Source organism: Canis lupus, chromosome 10 (genome assembly GCF_011100685.1).
Source record: "Canis lupus familiaris isolate Mischka breed German Shepherd chromosome 10, alternate assembly UU_Cfam_GSD_1.0, whole genome shotgun sequence".
Classification (NCBI taxonomy): Eukaryota; Metazoa; Chordata; class Mammalia; order Carnivora; family Canidae; genus Canis; species Canis lupus.
In genome coordinates this window covers 56,874,628-56,900,876 of record NC_049231.1, presented here as the reverse complement: position 1 = coordinate 56,900,876, position 26,249 = coordinate 56,874,628, and the positions used below count along the sequence as shown (strand labels likewise).

At 41.3% G+C, this 26,249-nt stretch overlaps 1 protein-coding gene and 1 pseudogene across 1 annotated transcript in view; one reads left to right on the top strand and one right to left on the bottom strand.

Annotated features, from left to right (window-relative positions):
• Positions 1–17,996, bottom strand: part of EML6 (EMAP like 6) — a 274,701-nt gene extending 256,705 nt beyond the window's left edge. Inside the window, 1 exon segment of the mRNA XM_038551275.1 lies at positions 17,693–17,996. Coding sequence (XP_038407203.1) covers positions 17,693–17,889 — 197 coding nt within the window. The 5' untranslated portion in view covers positions 17,890–17,996.
• A 5,313-nt stretch (positions 17,997–23,309) lies between these two features.
• On the top strand, positions 23,310–23,431 carry LOC119873838 (annotated as a pseudogene).
• The last annotated feature ends 2,818 nt before the right edge of the window (positions 23,432–26,249 follow it).

The following is a 26,249-nucleotide window of genomic DNA, read 5'->3' as shown; positions in this document are numbered from 1 at the left end:
TGACACTGTAACCAGAGTAACCAGACCAGAGCCTAAATATAATGATGCTCCTTCCTCCAGAAAGTCTTCTCTGATCACCACCCCCTCTCATGAATAAGTTAGGTATATGTCTTAAGGTTCTCAAATGCTTTGGGCTATCATAGAACTGGACACCCCAATCCATCTGTTCATTTATTTATGAGTATTGCCCTCGTGATCATAATTTCCTTGAGAGGAGATGCATAGTATTCACTTTTGGATACCCAGGACCTAGCACAGTGAATGACACATAGTAGACGCTCAAGAAATCTCTGTTGTAAATCACTCCTGTTCCTCTAAGCTAGGGGTTCTTAACCTGGAGCCTCAATAGAATTCAGGAAGATCTATGTACTTATATGGACTAAAAACTACTAAAAATCTTTACTTTTGCCAACTCGTAACAGACGTTAGTATTTCCTATCACTCAGAATGTAGGCAACAAATTGAAGTAGTATTAGCAGTACCTGTCACCTTGAGACCAATAATGTCACAGATATTTTCATATTACATTTCACTTGTAGCAGATTTCTCAAACATCATGTATACTCATCACTACTTTGAAATCATAATTATTAAAACATCTAGACTTTTCAAATGTATGAGTTAATAAAGCATATGTGATATATCACATTAAAATATTTTATATTTCAAAAACAGTTAATTTTCTTTACAATTCCATTTACGTATTTTATTTTATGCATTTGGAGACATTATTCTGTGATAGTGGGAGTATAAGTTGCTATATGTACTCTGGAAAACTGTGTGGCAGTGCCTAGCAAACCGATCCTACGTGCAGCCTGTAGCCCCAGAAATACCACTCCTGCATGGAATTGCATGTATATGTTTACTCATACTAGAATGGTCATAATAGCCAAAAGAAAAAAGAAGCCACACAAATGCCCATCTTCAGTAGAATGGATCAATATATTATGGTATTGCTACACAATAAAAAATATGGAAGTAAGAATAATCATGTAGAAACACAGATGAATCTCATATATACAATGTTGATTGAAAGGAGCCAGACACAAAAAAATGCATACAATACTATTCTTTTTTTAAAGTACGTTAGGCAAAACCAATCTACACCGTTAGAAGTCAGAATAGAGGTGAACTTTGCAGTGGGGGTTGTGGCTGGAAGAGGGCACAAGGGGGTCTCTGTGGTGCTGGTAATGTTCTAGTTCTTGATGTGGATGCGGATTATAGGTGCATTGGTTTGTGAAGATTGATCCAAATGTGCACTTTTCAGTACCTATATTATACTTTGATGAAAGGATATAACAAAACAAACAAATCTATAACTCTGAGAAGGGATCCATAGGCTTCATAAGGTCAAAGGAGGTCTAAAAAAGAAATCCTACTTTTAAGTAGAAATTCCAAGGGAGTTATCCTAAAATGAACAAACACAAGTCATTTATTTATTCACTCAAAAATAGTTATTAAGCATCTTCTACAGACCAGGCACCATTCTGGGCATTGCAGGCAGGGCAGTGACCAAAATAGTCCTGCCCAAATAGATTTTATATCCCAGTGAAGAGAGACAAGGAACAAAATAAATAAGAGCTAAGGAGAAAAACAGAACAGGGATGGATAATAAAGAATGTGTTGGAGAGGGGTCTGAATGTTAAATAGGGTGGTCAGGGAAGTCCTCACTGGGAAGATGACATTTTGCAGGGAACTAAGGGAGGTGAATAAAGTCACATGGATGACTGGGGGAAGAAAGAGTCAGACAGAAAGAACAGTGAGTGCAAAGGCCCTGAGGCAGAAAAGTGCCTGGGTTTTCAAGCAGCAGATAGGAGGTCAGTGTGGCTGGAGTAACGCAAGGCATGGGAAGAAAATAGGTTAGATCACAGAGGTAACAGGAGGCCAAATTCCCCATAGAGGCTTAAAGGCCATTATAAGGACTTTGGCTTTTATTCTGAGGATTCTGAGCAGAGAACTGACATGACCTGACTTCTAATGCAACCAGATCAATTGGCTGCTGTGTTGAGAACAGAATGAGAGGGCAAGGACAGAAGCGGGGAGGAGGCAATGGATAAGAGGTCTTGAGGAAAAAACATGGAGTGAGAAGAGAGAACAGATGCCATGAGGAACACAAACACACATTCAAACAGACACACAGACACATTAGTGTTGTTGTATTTGCTGCTGCTGTTACTGAAATGGCTGAGGGCAATATACAGCCTTCATGACTCTTCACTCTTCAATAGTCCAGCACACATCTCCTAAGACACAGGTTTTCTCCTACATAAACACACTGCTACAACAGAATTCTGCTCTTAACCTAATATGTGGATATGTGGGCCCATATTAAAATTCCACCAAAAAAAAAATAAAATAAAATAAAATTCCACCAAATGTCCCAATACCATCATTTATAACAATCCTCCCCACCTCCATGCAGGATCCCAGCTTGCACTTAGTTGAATCTTTTTAGTTCCCTTTAATCTAGAACCGTTCCTCAATCTCTTATCTTTTATAAGAATTACCTTTATTTTGCAAAGAACAGGCCAGCTGTGTTGAAGAAAGTCCCTTACTTTATATTGGTCTGTTTCCTCATAACTAGCCTCACAGTGTGAATTTGGGCAGGAAAACCTGATGAGCAATGTTGAAGGGCCCCTATATGTAAGAGGTGGACTTAGAGAAGAAGAGACCAAGGTGAGTCAGGGAGTTAAGAGAAAACCAAGGGCTACCACCTCCAGGACAGAAAAGGAAGGGTACTGAGTAGAGGGTGGCCAACTGTACCCAATGCTGTGAAGAGGTTAAACTGGACACAGCCCATTTAGCAGTGGAGGTCACTGGAGTCACTTAGAAAATGATAGCAATGGCTAGTAGAGAGAGAAGCCAGTTCTTTATGTTAAGCAGTGAACAAGAAAAACAAAGGCAGTAAACTGAGACAATTCAGAATCATAGCACCTTGATCAGAAAGGATTTTAGAAGGGTCTTAGAGATCACACAGTCAGCTCACTTATTTTTAGATGAGGTCCACATTAAGCACCAGCCAAAGTCAGGCATCTGACTAGACACAGGGCCAGTGCAATGTTAAATCCCCCAGGACCTGATCCCATGCTTCTGCTACTGAGAAGTTTGGCACTGAGGGGAAAAAAAAAAGCATGGGGAGGAATCTCAAAGAAAAGGTTAATATAAATAAAGTAGAAATCCTCTGCCTTTAATGATCTTCCTGAAATATAAATCAGCTTTGTCTCACCCTGTTTAAATCCTCCCACTGGTCCCCATAATTTGTAGGAGGAGCTGTAAATCCCTTTGTGATCCAGCCCCAGGCCACATACCCAGCCTCATCTCCCACAGTATCTTCCTCACTCCCAAAGTGCTCAACCACTTACTTTCGCTCCAGGAGATCTGGCTCCTAAGCCCCTGAGACTTTGCATAAGCTGTTCCCTCCTTAGTGTTCCTTCCTCCCCTATTCTTTCCACCTGACCTGCCAAACTGCTCTTCATCCTTCAAAAGTCACTTTCCCCAGGAGGCCTACCCTTGAACCCTACTTCTGTATCTTTGTGGGAAACTCTTCTGGGCCAGGAAAGACTTCACCTCATTTAGAGCTAGCAGATGTTACTTTACAATCTCTGCAAACATCCTTCTTAACAAACATCACCTCATATTTTCAAAAGTTGCTTAAAAGATTGCCATGTTTCCTAAATCTAAAAGGCTGTGAATCAAGATTTTCCTCATGACACAGTCAAAAAATCTTAAGCCGTTCAAAAAAAAAGTGTTTCATTCATTATAAGATCCACAGTCATACTTCAGTAGAAAAAGATTGTGTCTTTAATGGCTAGATTTCCCATGCAGACCAGGAAAATAGTAGAAAGGAAGGAGTCAAATAGGATTTGGGATCTGACTTAAGAGCAGTGCAGTAATTGGTCAGCACTGCCATCCAAGTATTTTTTTAAAACAAGATTCTGAATCCTGCCTTTATATGCCAGCTGACGATGTATTTTCAGGATTTTCTCTTCACAAAGTATGTACAAATGAGTTCTATAGAAATATCATCTCCATTTCACACCTCACTCCTTACAAATAATTTGAGATATGAAGAACAACAAATAAAACGACACTGAGCACTTACTAAGCCCACAATGTGTGCTGTTCAAGAGAACATACTCAGAACTCAAATCAGGTTGAGAGATGGTAAGTCAACAAATGTAATACAATGCAATGATTCCAGAAGGTGAGTACTTGTGTTGTGGCCTGGACATACAGAGAAAAAGGGCTTAAATAGGCCTTTGAGTTGTCAAGTGAGGCTTCACGGGGAGGTGACACCACACTGAGATTAAAGGCAGGACAAGATAGTATAAGCAGAGAAGTGAGGGGTCATTTCAGGCAACCTAAATGGCCTTTGCAAGGCTGAAGATACAAAATAGGAAGTTGGGTTCAGGGAACTGCAATGGGTTTGATGTGGCTGGAGGCTATTAGAAGGACAGAGAGGAACATCAAGCTAGGGGAGGGAGCCAGGAACCAGATCTTAAGCTGTGCAATAGGGAGCCTCAGGTGGATTCTAAGTCTGGCTTTAGGAAGATTCATTTTCAACACCTATAGGATGGCCAACCTCACAAAATCATCTAAGGGTCCATGCATGTCACTCATATCTAAGGCTGATGTTCAAGATGTGCACCAGTATCTGTGCCAGGTAAAATATGAAAATATTTCTTCACCAATCGGTAAAGAGCTGTGCCGAATGAGTCCCAGGAAGCCTCCCAAGAGTGCCATCTGACCACCTCCCTGGTGCCTGCAGCATCAGCCCCCATTCCCATATACTCCCCTCTCCCTCTCCCACCAGACCCCAGCAGAGAGAACACCCTCAATAGTAGCACTGACACCCCAGTAGGCAAAGGTGTGAGGTCCACTTCGCTCCCTGAGGCTATGGTCACCAGCCATTGGCCAGCATTCCCGAGACACCCTGGCATGGCCTCTTAGGAGAACTGAAAATTCCATGATGTGTCATATCTCCAGTATTTTGTAGTTGAGCCCTCTTAATATCCCGTTCCTTCCCTTTTCTTGCCCTCAACTCAGTATTTCTCACCACTGTCCTATTTTTCTCTATTAAGAAATCATTAAAAAAAAAAATCATTCACCTCCTCTTCTTATCTCCCTCATTAGAGCTGCCATTTGTTTCTTCTCAGCCCGTATCTCCCTTATTAGACAATCTTTCTTTTTTTAAATATTAATTCCAGTGTAGTCAACATACAGTGTTATATTAGTTTCAGGTGTACAAAATAGTGATTCAACACTTGCATATAACACCCAGTGCTCATCAAGGTAAGCGTACTCTCAATCACGTTCACCTATTTTACCCATCCCCTCAACCAACCTCACCTCTGGTAACCATCAGTTTGGTCTCTACAGTTAAGAGTCTACTTTTGCTTTCTCTCTCTCTTTTTTTTACTTTACTTGCTGTTTTGTTTCTTAAATTCTACATATGAGTAAAATCATATGGTATTTGCCTTTCTTTGGCTTATTTCACTTACCATTATACCTTCTAGATCCACCTACATTGTTACAAATAGCAAGATTTCTTTTTTATAGCTGAATAATTTCCATTTTATATCTATACCACTTCTTCATCCATTCATCTATTGATGGACACTGGGCTGCTTTTATAGTTTACCTATTGCAAATAATGCTGCAACAAATATAGGAGTACATATATCCCTTTAAATTAGTGTTTCATGTTCTTTGGGTAAATACCAGTAGCGCATTTACTGGATCAACCATTTTTAACTTTTTAGAAACCTCCATACTGTTTATCACAGTAGCTGTGGGGTTCACATTCCCACCAACAGTGCACGGGGTTCCTTTTGCTCCACATCCTTACCAACACTGCTTGTCTCTTGTGTTTTCTATTTTAGCCATTCTGACAAGTGTGAGATGACATCTCATTGTGGTTTTGATTTGCATCTCCCTGATGATGAGTGATGTTGAGCATCTTTTCATGTGTCTATTGGCTATCTGTATGTTTTCTTTGGAGAAATGTCTATTTACATCTTCTGCCCATTTCTTAATTGGATTATTTGGGCGTTTTTGGTGCTTTATATATTTTGGATATTAACCCTTTAACAGATAGGTCTTTTACAAATCTCTCCCATTCATTGGTTGTCTTTTAGTTTTGTTGGTGGTTTTCTTTGCTGTGCAGAAGCTTTTTATTTTGATATAATCTCAATAAGTTTGTTTTTGCCTTTATTTCCCTTGCCTCAGGAGACATATCTAGAAAAATGTTGCTATGTCCGACATCAGATAAACCACTACTTATATTCTCTTCTAGGATTTTTATGGTTTCAGGTCTCACAGGTAGGCTTTAAACCATTTTGAGTTTACTTTTGTGTATAATGTTTCATTCTTTTGCATGCTGCTGTCTAGTTTTTACAACACCATTTTTGTTTCTTCATTGCATATTCTTGCTCCTTTATCAAAGATTAATTGACCAAAGAATTGTGAGTTTATTTCTGGCCTTGCTATTCTGTTCCACTGATCTATGTGTCTATTTTTTGTGCCAGTACCATACTATTTTGATTACTACAGTTTTATAATATAACTTGAAGTCTGGAATTGTGGTACCTCTAATTTTTTTCTTTTTCAAGATTGCTTTGGCTATTCAGGGTCTTTTGTGGTTCCATACAAATTTTAGAATTGTAAAGATAGATAGCTCTGTGAAAACTACTGTTCGTATTTTGATAGAGATTGCATCAAATCTGTAAATTGCTTCAGGTAATGTAGACATTTTAATAATATTTGTTCTTCCAACCCATGAGCATGGAATGTCTTTCCATTTCTTTGTGTCATGTTCAATTTCTTTCATCAATGTTTTAGTTTTCAAAGTATAGGTCTTTCACTTCTTTGGTAAGTTTATTCCTAGGTATTTTATTATTTTTGGTACAATTGTAAATGGAATTATTTTCTTAATTTCTCTTTCTAGTACTTTGTTATTAGTGTATAGAAACACAACCAATTTCCATGTATTAATTTTGTATCCTGTGACTTTCCTGAATTCATTTATCAGTTCTAGTAGTTCTTTAGTGGAGCCTTTAGGGTTTTCTATGTATAGTATCATGTCATCTGCAAAGAATGAAAGTTTTACTTCTTCCTTACCAATCTGAATACCTTTTATTTCTTTTTGTTGTTTGATTGCTATACCTAGGACTTCCAGTACTATGTTGAATAAAAGTGGTGAGAATGGACAGTCTTATCTTGTTCCTAACCTTCGGGGGAAAGCTCTGAGTTTTTCCCCATTGCATATAGTGTTATCTTAGATAAAATTTCTTTTTTTTTAAGATTGTATTTATTCATGGGAGACACAAAGAGAGAGAGAGAGAGGCAGAGACACAGGCAGGGAGAGAAGCAGGCTCCATGCAGGGAGCCCAACGTGGGACTTGATCCCGGGTCTCCAGGATCACACCCTGGGCTGAAGGAAGGCGCTAAACCGCTGAGCCACCCGGGCTGCCCATTAGATAAAATTTCTTAACAGGGCAGCCCTCTGAAACATGGCCCCACCCTGGAGGCTACAGCTAATTGGATTGGGTGGACATTCTGTCCAGCGCTAAGCCAATTAGATTCTCTTTCCTGGAAATTTGGAATTAAGATGCAAAAGACTGATCGATTCAATTGGTGTTGTAGGACCAAGCTGGGTGGTCATGTGTACTGAGGAGTGAAGATGAATTCTGGAGAGGGGTGACTATGTGCAAAATGGATCTCTGAGTTAAGAAGCTAGTCTGCAGTCATAGACAATTAAGGCATATATTATTCAGAGAGAAAGAGAGATATGAATCTGTAAGAATCTATGATTCTTACAAGAGAAAGAACCAGGGAAAGAGAAAGAAATACCTGCCTGATAACTGTGCAATGCCTGAAAGGCCAGCCTACTCTATAATTGAGTTCCCAAAGATTCTCTTGTCATCTTATGATCCTCTCCTTAATTGTATTTCTTTGAAAAAGTTTCAATTTCTTGCAACTGATCTCTTATTTAGAAGGCATCCTGTGCTTTGCGGATCCTGTTCTATTCTTACCATAAAATATCAGTTCACAACAAACACAGAAAATGTTTTAATGACAGTGTTACATAGCAGCTACACTTAACAATAATCCTCATGCCTTAAAATAATTCTCAATAACTTTATTTTTTTTTATTTTTTTTTATTTTTTTTTAATTTATTTATGATAGTCACAGAGAGAGAGAGAGGCAGAGACACAGGCAGAGGGAGAAGCAGGCTCCATGCACCGGGAGCCCGACGTGGGATTCGATCCCGGGTCTCCAGGATCGCGCCCTGGGCCAAAGGCAGGCGCCAAACCGCTGCGCCACCCAGGGATCCCTCTCAATAACTTTAGAATAATTCTCTGACCAACCTATTTATGCACTACCAGTCCAGAAAAAGATTCTTTTATCTCAGGGAGTTATTGCTGGCCCGCCACACTCCCCTCTTTCATGCTAATAGGAAAAGGGGTGGCAAAAGAAACTAGTGTATAACTGTGGAATACTTCAACTTCTGGGTTGAGGTCGTCCAACTGGGGGACGAAAGGAATGAACCGAAAAAGAGGTAGAAGTCAAGGGGCACATTCTCTAATTACTCTCTCTGCTTTCCCTTTGGCTGCCTCAAGAGAACCGTCTCCAGCAGCAAGGCTGAAGGCTGGAAATTCATTTTTTTTTTGTTTTTTGGGTTTTTTTTTTTTGGAAATTCATTTTTAAAAAGCAAGACTCTTTGGAAGTAAACAAAGCCAAAGTATTGACCATTGCTGGTCCCTAAACCAGCAGTTACCAAATACTGCACTGGTTCCTCAAAGTATAAATATGGTTATATTCTTTAAATATATAAAAATCTACACATCCTTATAGTTTCTAACACCATCTTTTCAAGTAGTATAGCAACCAAAGCCTCGGATTTCTATTACTTCTAAGTTATATTTTTAATGATTCAGTTTCTGGGTCTCCAAATGTTCAGTATCTTCTAAATGAAAAGAATGGACCCTCTGCTAGGGGAATTCAAAACTTATAGACATCCAAGACAATTCAAAGGGAAAATAACAGTTTTTTCAACAAATAGTGTTGGGACAACTAGATATCTACATGCAAAAGAATGATGTAGGACTCCCCCTACCTCACACCAAATATAAAAATTAACTCAGAATGGATCATCTGTCTAAATGTCAAAGGTGAAACTCTTAGAAGAAAATGTAGGCATAAATCTTCATGACTTAAATTAGGCAATGATGTCTTAGATTTAACACCAAAAGTATAAGGGATTGAAGAAAAAAAGAAATTGGACATCATCAAAATTGAAAACTTTTGTGCTTCAAAGGACACCATTAAAAAAGTGAAAAAATAACTCACTGAATAGGAGAAAATATTTGCAAATAACAGATAAGGGACTTATTTCCAGAATATACAAAGAACTTTTACGACTTAAGAATAAAACAACAATTAAAAATGGGCAAAGGAGGGGTATCTGGGTGGCTCAGTGGTTGAGTATCTGCCTTTGGCTCAGGTCATGATCCTGGGGTCCTGGGATCAAGTCCCACATCGGGGTCCTAGCAGAGGGCCTGCTTCTCCCTCTGCCTATGTCTCTGCCCCTCTCTCTCTCTCTCTCTCTCTCTGTCTCTCATGAATAAATAAGTAAAATCTTTTTTAAAAATAGGAAAAAAAATAGGCAAAGGATTTGAATAGACATTTTCTCCAAAGAGAATATACAGATCATCAATTATGAAACAATGATCAATATTCTTAATTATTAGGGAAATGCAAATCAGAATCACAACAAGACACCACTTCACATCCAGCAGGATGGCTATAATCAAAAAGACAGAACATAACAATTGTTGGCAAGGCCATGGAGGAGTTGGCACTCTCAGATATTGGTGGTGGGATTATATATTGCTTTGGAAAACAATTTGGCAGTACTTCAAAAAGTTAAACACAGAGTTGCCATATGATTCAGCAAGTCTACTCCTAGGTGTATACTCATAGGACTAGAAAACACATGTCTACACAAAGGCTGTGGACATCTCTTCCACTGCTCATCTCTTCCAAACTCAACATCTCCTTAACTGGTTCCAATCAACCCCTGCTTGGTTCTTTCTGGAGAATTTAGAACACAGGTCTAGGCACCATCCTAATAAAAAAATTAATTGTTAATTTAAGAATTTATTTCATTTATTTATTTTTAAGATTTTATTTATTTATTCATGAGAGACACAGAGAAAGAGAGAGAGGCAGAGACATAGGCAGAGGGAGGAGCAAGCTCCCTGCAGGCAGCCCAATGTGGGACTCAATCACAGACTCCAGGATCATGCCCTGAGCCGAAGGCAGACACTTAACCACTGAGCCACCCAGGCATCTCATAATTTAAGAATTTAATAAATGTATGGATTATATATATTATTAAAATTCTATTTTGCTAGCTGACAGTATCATTTGGGTTGAAAAAAACACTGGTCTAGTGATCTCTAAAACATACCAGTGAGGTCCCTAAAATCTTAATTGGCCTGTGGACCAAAAGCATTGGCATCACTTGGGAGCTAGTTAGAAATGCAGACTATCAGGCCTCATACCAGACTTACTGACTGAAAGCTAGAGTTTAGCAAGTGCTCAGGTGATTCCTACAAAGAATGATATGTGAGAAGAAATGTCTGCTCTCAAACACTTTAATTATATTTGAGACCAATCCACATGTGACAAACTTGTGTCAAACCTACCAGGAAAGCCTGACTGCTGAAGATGTGTAGTCTTGTGAATTAAAGATGGCTTTCCATATAGCTTCAAGAAGAGTAAGTCCCAGAAGCAAAGCCAGCAAGTCAGCCTTCTCAGTAGCTTCCTTTTTTTAGGTGGCAAAAATGTCACCTACATTGCAAAACTGTTCAGATCCAAAACCCTGTGGGTAGGAGAGGTCTTAGGACAGCTCTGCTTAGAGATGCTGCCACGGAACAGTTTGTCACTTGCCACAGTATAATCTACATTCTAATTGACTGTTGATTGTGAGGCCAATATCAGTCTTTATAAGAAAGTATATTCCTGTACAATGTTGGTCAAACAATGACTCGTTATACAGTATCCATTCTTTCTAAATAAAAACATGGTCATATATTCTGAATTAAAAATAGAGACCCACGATATGATAAGAACAAGTATATCTATAACAATAATTGAATGAAATATTTGTGACTGTCCAGGAAAATCTAGGACATATGGTATCAAGACCCTTGAGGCATTAATGACCTGGATGAGAATTACAATGACCTTGGTCTTTCTCTGGGTATCTACACCAGAATTCTGGGCACACCAAATTCCTTCTCACCCTGGTGCCTTTGCATATAACCTCTCCTCTGCCATGCCGTCTTCACTTATCTGCCCCTTCTCATCCTTCAGGTCTCAGCTTAATTTTTTTTTAATTTTTATTTATTTATGATAGTCACACAGAGAGAGAGAGAGAGAGAGAGAGATTGAGAGAGAGGCAGAGACACAGGCAGAGGGAGAAGCAGAGGGAGAAGCAGGCTCCATGCACCGGGACCCCGATGTGGGATTCGATCCCGGGTCTCCAGGATCGCGCCCTGGGCCAAAGGCAGGCACTAAACCGCTGCGCCACCCAGGGATCCCCAGGTCTCAGCTTAAATGCCACCAGCCTAGAGAGCTGCTCTGGAATCCTATGGCAGGTAGCTCCCACCAACCCAGTTCCTCTCTATGATCATTCCCTTCTCAGTACTTTTTACAGTCTATAGTCACCATGTCTTCTTGCTCATTCATTGTTGGCCTCCACCACCAGAATCGAGGCAAGAATGTGGTCTTGTTCACTGCTACACTCCCTGCATCTGGTACCTTCTAGAGATTAAATGAGGTTTTGATGAATAAACAAAAAAATGTTCCCAATTTAGGGAAAAAATAAATCTTAATAAAAATCACCAAATAGACTGTAGCTTATTAATAAGAACAACAATAACAATATCACTTATGAACAGATCAAAAACCTCCATCAAAACCATTCACTTCAGGCTCTTGCAAATAAACGGGCTCCAACAAACGGTCAATGGTACTACTGAGTAACTTTGCTTAAATCTCTTTCCTTCTCAGAGCCTTTTCCCTCTCAGAGTCACTCTTGCACAGAGTGAAATAAGAAGACTACTTCTCAGAGATGGGAGAGAGAGAAATGTAATGAGATGACATAGATATACACATACATACATACATATATATATACACACACACACAGACCACACACACACACACACATATATATATATATACACACACATACATATATATAAGTAACTGGCACAGAACAGGTACTCAACTCAATATGGTTTGGTTCTTTATAGTCACTCTCATGTTCCCCTTATTCTGGATGGCTCAGCTGTTGGGCATCAGCCTTCGGCTCAGGGCATGATCCCGGGCCAGGGATCGAGTCCCACATCAAGCTCCCTGCAGGGAGCCTGCTTTTCCCTCTGTCTATGTCTGCCTCTCTGTGTGTGTCTCTCATGAATGAATTAATAAAATATTTGGAAAGAAAAAAGATTATGAAATCACATTTCCAGGCCTTCGTGTGAACCTGTTTACTCCACACTCTAGACCCAGCCATGGCTGTTAGAGCCCTCTCTTCAAATTCAACAAGTTCAATTATATTTGCAGCACCCTGTTACTTTAGCCATGTCACAATTGAGACTTAATTTTTAAAATTATCTCTAGTAGGTCATTGTTTCAAAGCTGGTAATGTTCCTGAAATGAACTTGAACATAGTTCCACTTCTTGACTGAGTTCTACCAATCAGCTTCAAATATTCCTGATAAACTGATAAGCACCAAACAGAAAATTAGAGTTACAAGAAGCAAAAAGCTCACTAAGTTCTGGTTAGAAATAAGACACAGTGGTAGGGACCACACTGACTTTTTTCTAAAAAAAAGTTTAGAAACAGTGAAGCAACAATTTTGGGCTTTGGAATCAGACAGACTTGGGTTTCAATTCCCATTCTATAGTCTGTTAAATAGTGACCATGGGCAAGATCCTTAACCCCACCGTGCCCTGGTTTCCCCACCAGTAAACTGAGGCTAACAATAGTACCAATGTCGAGGGGCTGTTAAGAGGATGGATGAGATAAATCTGTACACACACTTAGTGCTGAGTCTGCACTCAAGAAATATTGGCTCTATTAAATTTATTCTCATCCTCAAAGATCTTATTATATATACTTACAAATGAAAATATTCAGAATGAAAGAAAGGTACTAAGTGCTACATATTAAGTGAGCAGCAGTGGTTACAAAAGACCCAAAACTTCAGGAGTGCAAAACACGCCTTCATCTAAGGATGGTATGAGGTCTCATGGGATTGGTGAAGCTGAAGCAGATGGGGCCACGCAGGGAATAGATACAAACAGGTTCCCTGTGGTGGGCACTTACTGTTTGCCAAACATTGGGGCACCCTGTACGTAATCTCCACAAACTATAAGGCAGATACCTTTAAATCTCCAATTTGTAGATAAGAAGCTGTTTTACTGATGATAGCTAAGGCTCACAGAGGTTTAGTAATTACCCCAAGTCGCCCAACTGGTGGTGGATCTAGGTTTAAAATCAGGTCTGAAAAAAATAAATAATAAAATAAATAAAATAAAATAAAATAAAATAAAATAAAATAAAATAAAATAAAATAAAATAAAATGAAATGAAATCAGGTCTGTCTGACAATTCATTGCTGTGCCATTGTTGTGGGGAAGTGTTGATGGGGAGATAAATCATTCCAGTATGATGCAGGAAAGATCAGAGTAAAGATCATCTTTTTATATGGCAAGTGGGAAGCAAACAATTTATACTTAAAAAAAAAAGGAAAATAAGGGTAGAAAGATGGGTTAGGGCCAGAGGGAATGGAAAGCTAAGGAGTTTGAGCTTCAGCTGGTGGACAATGAACAACCTGTTTTATTTGTGCTGTAAATGTGTGCTTTTAATTAAATACTACTAATACGACTACAAAGAGTAGTTATTGAATACCAGCTCATGATCAGGCCCCAGGCTAAATCATTTCTGTACATTACTACAAGTTGCATAATTTGCAACTCAGGCATTATTATCCCCATTTCACAAATAAACAAGGCCTTGAGTGGTCAAGCCACTCATTCAGATGACTCCAGTAAACAGCACAGTGGGGTTCATCACTGAGTGCGTGCAGGTCAAAGTCAATGCAAAGTCCTTCCCCTGAGAAAGAGTACGAGGGCAGAAAAACTTACCTTGTGATAGAGAGTGAAAAAACAAGAAAAAGGAAAATGGAGACAGGGAACTAGTCAGAAACAATACACCAATCCAGAATCAGGAGATAAATGTCTTAGGTGGAGTCACTGAAAATGGAAGGGAGGTGACAGACAGCAAAATGTGTTCATGACCTTTTCTTTCATTTACTCCAGCTGTGTCATGATTTGCTACCTGAAGTAGAAACCCAGTTAGTAAATATTCCAGGCTCTATTACCAGCCTTGCCTTGAAGCCTGATTTGAGTCCTGTTGTTAGCCTGCGAGCACACGCTGCTCCTAGTGTGTACCTGCCCTGTCACAGGGCTAGCAGGGCTGAAACAGGCATCATCCTCTAATCTGTTATCTGTATTGAAGGGTAATCATTCAAAAGAATAAAACTAAGCCTCCACAGCCCATAAATCACATTATGCTTCACATATCAACATTTTAAAAAAATCTGACTTAAACACATAGTCTGTCAAATCAGGAAGGCACATATGCTAAGCTCTAGTGAGCTCTGACAAATCCTACGTTATTATTAAAGTTCATCGTGATCTCAGGGATCACACGGTTTTATAAAACAGAGTGTGGTATCAATATTTGTTTGGCTGCTTTCTAGTTAATATTCTGGGGAAAGTAGCACAACAAATAAAGCAGTAGGAAATATACACACTATGAATATAGCTTTCAAGCTAAGGCAAAAGCCAATAGGCAGTTACTTACATTATCTCCTTCGATGGAATCAAGAGTTAGAAGCTTGAATGTTCATGTAATGTTTCCAAAAACCCCAAACATTTTTGCACTGAAAGCTTAGCTACAGTCCTCCTCATTCAATAGCTAACTGCATTATGTTAAGTGGAAAATTAGTAGTGTAACAGGAACACGAGTTGAAATTCATAAAGATAAAAGACCATAATTCTCCTGTTCATATCACAGTTAATACATAAATATTCCCAACAATTTACAATATTAATTTTAAATATTCAATATGTTTCTGGGAATAAAATTATGAAAGAAATGGCAGTCAAGAATCCCACATACTAAGGCCAAAAACAAATGTGGTTTGCATACTATGTTCATCAGAAAATAATATATATACATATATGTATATGTATATATGTATATGTATATATGTATCTAATACATATATATGTATTATATATATTACATATATATATTATACATATATATGATAAAGAAAAATGACAGCATAAACAGTCGAACTTTATAGCCCTTAATTACATAATGATCTGTGATTTGGGTTTTTTTTATCGGTTGGACTTAACTTCATTCCTTTGTACAAAGACATATATGGATATTAAAGTATTCTGCTCACCTGTACATACTCAGACCCAACTAAATATCATGAAAAATTTAGCAGTAAAGTCCAGTCTCCCAAGGTAGGCTTGCCACTATTCTGTGTAATGATAGAACTACCTTCATAAAATACCAGAAGCTAAATCCTATGTTTTTTTCTTTTCATCACTTGAGGCTTTCTGCAGCCAGCCTTACAAACAACTTCATTCACCTTTTCTTCAAATCTGAGTGTTTAACTAAAGCCATATATCATCACAATCCCACTAGTCCAGCTGCCTGTCATCGCAGCAGTTTACTGCAACTCCACCCTTTTCCCATCATCAGTTTCAACAGTACATTTCTTTCTTTCTTTTTTCTCCTATTAGAGAAAAAAAAATGAAGATGAGGAGTTCAAACCCTCAAAGTAATTCAGTGAACTGTCACAACAATATTATTTAACCCCAGGGAATTTCCTGTTTAATTGCCACTCTCTCCCTTCTCCCAAAGGACCACATCTTATTTGGATGGTGTAATGGAAAGCACCACATTAAAAAGAGCAAAAACATAATAGGTTTAAATTTTTAAACATCTAACCTTTTCACAAGTCACTTTTAATCATTTGCACCTGTGACTTTAATAATCAGCCTGGCAATTAGAGAAGCAAAATCTCCAGGACAGAACCAAGTGGGATGCCCTAGCCACAACCATTATTATATTGGGGAGCAAAGAAAAAAGCTATTTTCTTATATGTGACATGAAGAAAGTTTTACATTATTAAGTTCCATCAAATCCTGGGAACAGTAGAGCTCCTAATACTTAAAATCTTCATTTTTCTAAAAGCCAAGATTTTAAAAAATATATATCTTACTGTATTTTTTAAATATTAAGTGTTCATATTTTCTAACAGCTTTTCAACTTTAGGGCTCAGGAAGAAAAGGGGGATCCAGAATAAGCTCAACACTAGAAGGGGGGGATTAAGCGAGACTTTTAAATCATTCTCCCCAAGGAGAAATCAAAACCATTAACATTACACCATATAACCATTTATTTCATCATGAAAGGCAAACTTAGAGCACCAGTGGCAATATTCTGAAAATGCGATAGAAGTTGTTCTATACAGCAAGGAACATACAAGTTTGGAAGGCACGAATATGGTCTGTCAGTTGCAGTTCTAGCCTCAGCAAGTCATTTGCCCTGTGGGTGAGGCTCCCATACGGAAATCTTCCTTAACTGCCGAAGGCTGAATGGGATTTCCTGTGAGCAGCATCTGGACCACACCTTGTTGGGTCACAGAAGCAGCTAACAAGAGCCGGAGGAAAACGCGTCTGGTCCAGAGATGACAGGACAGGGCCAAGAATCAAAGTATGTCCCCCTACAGTTTAATGGGGGAAGGCCCCTTAAGATGGCTATTTATGCAGTTGTGTTTTTCTAATCAGTCTTGGCCACCCACTACCAGATGTTGGTCATTTGGTGAGCTGACTGGTAGGATTTTGTGGTCCAGCAGCTGCCAGCCTTTTATAACCTCAGTGATGTTGTGGGAGTCTCCATTTAGTTCATAAATATGTTTTTTTTTTTTTGTCATTAAAACACTGCCAGCTGAAATATTGCAGAACAAACTCCCCACCCCGTTGCAGAAATTTTCCAGTTTCAAAGCATCTGGGATGAAGATTCCAGATTACCTGTAGCAAAATTTCTTCTAGATTTTTTTTTTTTAAATCCTCTTGCGTGTTGAGGAACCTACTGAGGAGCCTGCCACAGATGACACCCACCGTTCAGATCATTGGTCCTACATTTACCTAGTTAGGGCAGGAAGAAGTGTTAGATGGTTACCCTGGGATTCTTCCACTTGTAGCAGGAAGGAACACCCAAAAAGCATCCGGACACTCAACTCCTTAGAGATGCAAAAGCCTTCCAGGGGAATAAAGAGGAAAGAGATCTCTCCCTCCCCACCTGCACACCCCCCTACCCCCCCCCCTCCCCGTTTGTGCCCTAGCCTGAGCATCAGCAGCCCTTCTGTGATCCCATGCAGTTCCAGAGCGAGTCCCTTACTCCAGAGGGCTCCTGGATCGGACCCCAGGAGAGCCGGGCTGGTCGTCCTTCTCCCCCACCCCCACCCCCCCACTTCCAGTCTGCACACCCAACCCCTCCCCAGACCCCAGGCCAACCCTTCCTACCTGATGATGTCGTCGTTGTGTCCCAAGAAGAATTTTTGGCTGTGCTCTCGGGTGTTGTAAACCACCCCGACCCCAGCCACGAAGTAGACCACCTCCTTGCCGGCCGTGTAGTACAGGTTGTTGCGGCACTGGTGGCCCCGGTACCCGTACACCCACTCCAGCCGGAGCTGGCAGCTGGGAGCTGTCCGATCCGCCATGATAAGCCGACCCCACGCGCCCCCCGGGCCCCCCGCGCGCGGGTCCGCGGCCCCTGCGCGCCGGGTCTGTCCTCGCCGAGACTCGGGCTGCGGAGGACCTGCGAGGGCTCAGGGCGCAGCGCCGGGCGCTGATTTCCGCGGCGACGCACAGACACAGCCCAGGGCGCCGGCCGCCACCATCATCCGCCGCCGCCGCCGCCGCCGCCGCCGCCGCCGCCGCCGCCGGAGACGAGCCGCCGGTGCGCGGCCGCCAGACCCCGCCGGGCGCCCCGGCTGCTCCGCCCGGGCAGGGCGTCCTCGCGGGCGCCAGCTCCCGCACGCGCACGCCTCACTGCACCTGCGGGCTTCGGGCGCCGCGAGCGGCTCGGCGGGGGGCCGCCCCGCCTTCCAAATCGGGGATCTGCATCGCCAAACACCGATTACCCAGTTCAACGCTCACTGAAGTTTGCGGGGCGGGGCGGGGCGGGGGGCGGGGGGGCTTCGCAGCAGGCAATGGGATTTATCCTGTGACAGCTCTGATGTGGCCGAGGGCCCGGGCAAGCTTTGCCATCACCACCGTCGGATCCGACACTGACAGTCTACACCCAGGATGCAAGAGAGAGGAAGAAAGAGACAGATTTTTTTTTTTTTTCTTTTTGGTATAAGTCAGCAGCCCAAGAAAACGATCCCCAAACTAAACCAAGTGCTGGGTCTTTTTTTTTTTTTTTTTTAATCAACTATTCTCCCTTTTCCCCCTCCAGACCTACCTCCTGAATGATATTAAATACGCCCTAACTGCTTCTGGCGGGTGGTTGCTGATACGATTTGAGAGAATACTTTCTGTTTCCCCCATTAAGCCGGGGCGAATATGCAGTGGTCATTTTTTTTTTTCTTTTGGAGGCTCCAATTTAAAATTCCATAGCTCTCGTGAACCCTCTCTTGGCCGGGGGGGGGGGGGGGAACCATAAAGAACTTAGCAGTTCTCACAAATCAGCAACTCCAATGCAAGCGTCATAAAAGATTTTTCTGAATTAGAGGAAACGAGATACTAGTGCAATTGGAGGCAGGAAAGCGCTACCTACTAATGCACCTGGTCCAGAGGAAATTAAATAATTAACAAGTGGCAAAAATCGTGTACCACCACCCCCCCCCCCTTCAGGAAGGTGGGAGCTGGCTACGGGCACCCCTGGGCTCCAGGGTTAGCCTCCAGCCCGGCGGGGGTTGGGGCCCAGGGGCGCCCCCCACCCCACCCCGCAGCGTGCGCACACACACCCCGGTCTTCGGCCGCCGCAGGTCCGAGGGATGCCAGCCCCCAGGGACAGCCCGCCCCGCGCGCACTGCCTCCCGGCCGGGGTCCCCGCTCCTTCCTCCCACACCCGAGGCAGCCTCGCCCGCAGAGCATCCCAGCTCTCTCTGCCTCTAACCTCTGCTCCGAGCGGGCGCCGCCAGCGCGTCCCGGATCTCGCACCGAGGAGCGAAATCCCCTGCCTGCCCTCCCTTCCCCGCCTCCCGCACCCGAAGACTGGCTTCGTCACTGGGGCGCCGCGGGAGACAGATTCTTCCTCCAGCCGGGGCTCCGGGGCGGGGCCACAGCGCCGCTTTCGGGAACCGCGGCGGCCGGTTACTAGGCGAAAGCACGGCGCTTGGAAACCGCGACGCCCCAGAGCCCGGGGCCGCCCCCTCCCTCTCCCCGCCCAGGTTTCCCCCCGCCCCGCGCTTCCCCGACGCATCCTGGGAATTGTAGTCCCTTCAATGCCAGTTCCGGCGGGGAGCGCGCGGAGCTGGACCACGAGTCCCAGGATTCCGCACGCCCGGAGGGGGCCGTGTGGAGAGGCCGTTGCCGGCGTCGGCGGTTCCTGCGGCTCTCCCGCCGAGCGGAGGCAGGCTCCCCGAGGGCGACCCCTCGTCAGCGCCCTGCGATCCCTAAGTGACCGAGGCGGCGGCCCGCCTGCGAGTGCATCTATGAAAGGCAGTGGAGTCGGAGTAGAGACAGTCTCTGTGGCCCACCCGGAGGACCCCCTCTGCACCAGCCCCTCAGGGCTCCTGTAGCTGACTGAAGCCCAAGTTTGGTTTGTTTCCTACTTCAGTTTTCCTGTTTGTTCAGGTGCGTTCCGGCGAGTTAAAGTGCGGCGCTGCCACGCGTAGGAAAAACGCTGGGGGGATGTGGTCTCACTCTGCCCTAAGAACCAGCGCCTTCCGGGGAGCCACCTCCCAAGTGACCTGAGGATACCCAGAGTTTGGAAATGGGCAGGGGCTCACACCACGAGCCACCAGCCGGGGCCTTCAGACGCGGATGCCCGTGGCATTCCTCCTAAAACTGCCCAGAGTGAACTGGGAATTCTGAAGTGGCCCATTTTCAAATTGCAACCACAATTTGTGGAATTGTGGGAAGAGATTTCAAGATCTCAGTGACTAAGGCTGTAAAAATACAAGGGATATTGGGGGCCTGTCCTGTCCTTTCCAAGCTCTAACTCTGCAACTACCTCAAGCTTTAATATAGCCCTGTGAGAGGTAGGAGAGTCTCCAGGAGGGTAGAAGTGCCCGAGTCTGGGTGAGCAGTTGCTGCCTGCAAAAAATCATGATGGGAAGGGGTTTTATTATTTAAGGGAATAGGAATCTACAAATATGGCAGGTGGCACTGTGCATGCAGATAAAGGGCACTGCCAAAAACAAAAACAAATTCTCGAAAACGATTTGAGACATAAGCGAAAATATACACGACCGGTAATGCCCAGGCCGGAAAACAGTGCCAGTGAATCATACAGAGACAAATTCTACATAGGAATTCAAAAGACGAAGAGACTTTGCAGTTATAATTAAGTCAGGAAATACTTCATGGAGGAAATTGGAAGTATAGGTAGAATTGAGATAAAGATAAGTGAAAAGAACATTCTACATGGGTCTATGGAATAAAAAGATAGATGTAGGAAAACGTGGATTTAGAGACACTAAATAGAATCGGCGCAAGAGAGAGTTCATGTGTGATGAAAAGGGGACGACATAAGCCTGAAAGGTTAGATTGTGGATGGAGCTGAACATGGAGGTTTGCACTATATCCTTAAAATAATGGAGAGTCGTTGATTTTTTTTTTTTCCCTTGACAAGGAAAATAAAACAGTCTTTAGCAGAAGAAAAAAAAAAGTTTCACCAGGACTTGCCATGATCAGGTCATTATTCCTGTGCAGAACTAAGAGAATAAGCCAAAATACATGGAACTGAGATACACCATTGGCTGCATGTAATGGGCTGTGTAACTAACTGGACATTTCATAGGATCTCAAGAAAGAGCTAAGGCCTGTTCCCTAGCAGAGGCTATACTGAATCTCAGTAGATCTCATCCTTTTCCCTACTCCACCCTTTTCCAATATTAGGCTATAGAGAAATGACAAAACAATGCACAACCACCAAGCTATACCTCTAAGAAGATCAACTTATTCCTAGATAAAGTGCAGAGAATGTCAAGAATCCATATACAATGTATCAGAACAATTTGGAAAGACTTGCCCCATCAAACAAGCAACAACAGCAGAAAGGAACATAGTCCAAGCAAACCAAAATCCTCAAATTTACATTAGGTGAGAAAGATAAATGAAGAACCCCATCTGGAAGAAAGTTTACATCAATGAAGCAGATTCTCTACCAAAGAAGAATTTAGTTACAATATGAATTCAAAATATCAAGAACTTAAAGATGGATAGCAAAAAGAAAATCCAAGCTAAAGACATAATCAAATGTAAACACAATTTCAGATCTAATGAATATATTTGAAACAACAGGAAAAAAAAAGCATGGAAATCAAACTACCAATATGGAAACAACACTGGAAATTATCACAAGAAATGCAGAAGAACAAGACAGGATATCAAAATAGATGACGAGAGAGCAAAGCTAACCCAACATACAGATCATTGTATTCCTAAATTGGAGAAGCCAACAAATGGAACAGAAAAAGTATTCAGAAATAAAGTAATACATTAACTGAACCTGCATATTAAAAAGGTACACTGTATACCAGAAAAAAGATGATATAGAATAGTCTTCATGGAGGCATATCTTAACAAAATTATTTAACTTCAAGAATAATACCTCAAAATCCTTTGCAAACTTTAAAGAGGACTATTATACCATCTCTGCCAATTAGTAATTAAAGGGAATCGTAAGCATTTACTGTGTGTCTTGGGAGAAACTGATGTTTATCCTCCGTTGACGAAGGAAAGCTATTTACCCAAGAATACTAGCTAATATAAGAAAAATGATAGATTTAGAAAATTATTCAGTGACGTAATTGATGCAGTCAGAGGTCATAAATGTATACTAAAATTGATTAAGGAGTAATGCTAAAGAATCATCCCCACAGATTATCTACCTTTAAATAGATCTATGTAGAGGTCAACATCTTAATCAAATTATCACATTTTGTATCACCAAGGTGCCTGGCTGGTTCAGTCGGAACATGCAACTCTTGATCTCAGGGTTGTGGGTTTGAGTTCCACATTAGGTATAGAGGTTAGTTAAAAATCTTAAAAAAAAAAAAAAAAAATTAGTACACCATTACCAGAACAAACTGCCTCTTCCACTTCCTGATGTGATGCAGTATGAAAAGCTGCACAAAATGTTTTTGGCCAGGGACACCTGGATGGCTCAGCGGTTTAGCGCCTGCCTTCAGCCCAGGGCATGATCCTGGAGACCTGGGATCAAGTCCCATGTCAGGCTCCCTGCATGGAGCCTGCTTCTCCCTCTGCCTGTGTCTCCGCCTCTCTCTCTCTCTCTCTCTCTCTCTCTCTCTCTCTCTCTCCCCCTCCCTCATGAATAAATAAAATCTTTAAAAAATAAAAACTTAAACGACTAAAGAGATGCAAAAGCCAAATACAATGTAATTAGATCTTGGATCCTGTTTTTTTAGTTTTAGGTTGTTTTTTAAGTCTTCAAAAGGCAATGTGGGGAGCAGGAATAACTGGGGATATTTGAATACAAAATGGACACTAGAAAACATTAGGGAATTGCTATTATTTTTTAGAAAATCTTATTTTTGGGATGCCTGGGTGGTTCAGCGTTTAAGCATCTGCCTTCGGCTCAGGGCATGATCCTGGAGTCCCAGGATTGAGTCCCACATCAGGCTCCCTGCATGGAGCCTGCTTCTCCCTCTGCCTATGTCTCTGCCTCTCTCTCTGTCTCTTGTGAATAAATAACAATCTTTAAAAAAAAATCTTATTTTTAGGAAACATATCCTGATATTTAAGAGTAAAATGTCTGCAGCTTACCTTCAAATGACTCAGGAAGAAATGTGTTATTTATATACATACACATGCACATATGTATAAGAAAAAATAAAGCAAATAAGGCAAATATTAGCAATTGCTGAATCTAGGTGTTTTTAAAGTTTTTCTGCAGGGAGTCTGTTTCTCCCTCTGCCTCTCCCCTGCTCATGTTTCTCTCTCTCTCTCTCTCAAATCTTTAAAAACAATAAAAATTTTTTAAAAAGTTTTGTGGCTATATTGAAACACAAGTTATGCTTTCATCACAGCAGATCTATTGCAGTGGTGACAATGAGACTTGTAACATTTTCTGCTAGGCTCAGGAGTAGACTGGGAAATTAATAATTATATATTTTAGATCATTTGCCAAAATAGCAATTCATGTGCTTCTTTCAATTTGACTTCTAGGGCACTAAAGTAAATTGCTTGAAGAAATTGAATCCCAAAGATTACGGAGGGGGTGGGGCGGATTTTTGAAGCATGTCCATATTCGAGTGGAGATAAAGAAGCCCAACCAAAACAGTTGTGGAATGACAGTGAACTGTGGTTTGAACAAAAGTTCTTAAAAGGGCTATTTTGAAGGTTATGATTCTGACTTTGGAGGGACTAAGGTAATTGGCAGTGGAAGGAATTAACATGTGGAATTCCTTAAAAATTGACTTTAAAAATAATAAAAATAAAGTTTCATATAAAGTCTGGAGGTGGGCAGCCCCGGTGGCGCATCGGTTTAGCGCCGCCTGCAGCCTGGGGTATGATCCTGGAGATCCAGGATCAAGTCCCAAATCGGGCTCCTTGCATGAAGCCTGCTTCTCCCTCTGCCTGTGTCTCTGTCTCTGTCTCTCTCTCTCTGTGTCTCTCATGAGTAAATAAATAAAATCTTAAAAAAAATAAATAAATAAAGTCTGGAGGCATAGCAACTTGCATTTGCTAGCAGGAAGGAGAACAGATTATATGCACATCCCCCTCTAAAGTTATTTGCTGTAATTTTCATATAACACTTCTACTTACACCTCACCGGCCAGAACTTAGAGGGCATCTACCCGCAAAGGAAGCTAGGCTTATACCCTCTATTCTTGGGAGCAGTGCGTACATCTAAAATTGGGAGTATTGGGATCCCTGGGTGGCGCAGCGGTTTAGCGCCTGCCTTTGGCCCAGGGCGCGATCCTGGAGACCCGGGATCGAATCCCACGTCAGGCTCCCGGTGCATGGAGCCTGCTTCTCCCTCTGCCTATGTCTCTGCCTCTCTCTCTCTCTCTCTGTGTGACTATCATAAATAAATGAAAAAAAAATTTAAAAAAATAAAATAAAATTGGGAGTATTATACTAAAAAATGAAAAAGTAATGTTGGTTCACCAAAAGTTTCTATCACACTTATGGGGGTTCTTCTTGAAAAAACTTTAAAATTTTATTTATTCATGAGAGACAGAGGGAGGAAGGGATACAGAGGGAGAAGCAGACTTCATGTAGGGAGCCCGATGTGGGACTTGATCCCAGGTCTCCAGGATCACGCCCTGGGCAAGGCAGTGCTAAACTGCAGAGCCACCTGGGCTATCCTGAAAAAACTTTCTGATGATGATATTCAGCCATTCAAGACGTGAACAAAAAAAAATCAGAACTGGAGAAGTCATGGTAAACAAAATGGGTGGTGAGCTTTAAATCAATTTAATCATTCTTTGTTTCACTTAAGTATTTTTTTCTTTTTTTGTTAACTCAGGTAAAATTAATTGATACCTTTTTATTTTTAAGAAGCTGATCTAATATGATCCCATTCTCATGAAATTATTTCTATGCATTCAACCATCTGGCCCTAAATCTAACTGTATATGTTTAAAGATATTACAGTTCCCTAAAACCTAACTGGTTATTTCTAGAAAAGTGAGATTTAGAGCGATTTATTGCTTTCTTCTTTGTATCTTTTTGATGGTTCAGAAATGTTTGAAATGAGTAAATACCATTTTTAGTAAAATAATAAATCATTGCTCTTAAAAATATGTGTTGATAATAAATTGTATTTTTATTGGAATAATATTTGGAGTCATTAGGACATACTTTTTGGTTGATCCATCCACACCTTCTTAAGTGGCAAGATCAAGGGCCTGTCAAATCATTGAACAGACTTAGGACATATGAGTGTAGCTATTTAAACCACAATCTTCTCTATAAAAGCTAACCAATTCATTTAGAGCTAGATCGTGCAGCCTTGACCTCATTAGCAATGAACTACTAAAAACTGACAATAATATTTTACTAGCTATCACCTAATGGGGTTAAATTCCACATTATTAACCAAGTAAAAGATTTAAAAATAGAACATTAAAAGATGCTCAACATCATTAACCACCACAAAACTGCAAATCAAAACCACAACGAGATACTACTTTATACCCATGGAATGGCTATAATCAAAAAGACAATTCCAAGCTTCAGAGAGGATGTGAAGAAATTGGAACTCTCATACATTGCCAGTGAGGATGTAAATGGTGCAGCTGCTTTAGAAAACAATCTGGTAGTTCCTCAAAAAAGTTAAACAGTCGCCATGTGGCCTAGCAATTCTACTTCTAGATATATACCAAGAGTCGTAACATCCAACCACATAAAAACTTGTACATGAAAGTTCATGGCAGCATTACTCATAATAGCCAAAAAGTGGAATCCAAAAGTCCATCAACTGATGAATGAATAAATGTATTTAACCATATAATGGCATATTATTCCTCAATGAAAAGGAATGAAATGCTGATACAAGCTACAACATGGATCCTTAAAAAATATTCTAGAAAAGGGGCACCTGGGTAGCTCAGTCAGTTAAGCATCCAACTCCTGATTTCAACTCAGGTCATAATCTTAGGGTCGTGGGCTCAAGTCCTGAGTCAGGTTCTTCACTCATCAGGGAGTCTGCTTGAGATTCTCTTTCTCCCTCTCCCCCTCCTCCTCACTCTCTTTCTCTCTCTCTCTAGAATAAATCTTTTTTAAAAATATTCTAGATGAAAGAAACCAATCACAAAGGACCACACAAGGTATTTACAGATGGAATATTCAGAAGAGGCAAATCTATATAAAAAGAAAGTAGACTAGTGGCTTTCTAGAGCAGAGAATGGGTAGGTGGGGGAAATGTGTGTGACTACTA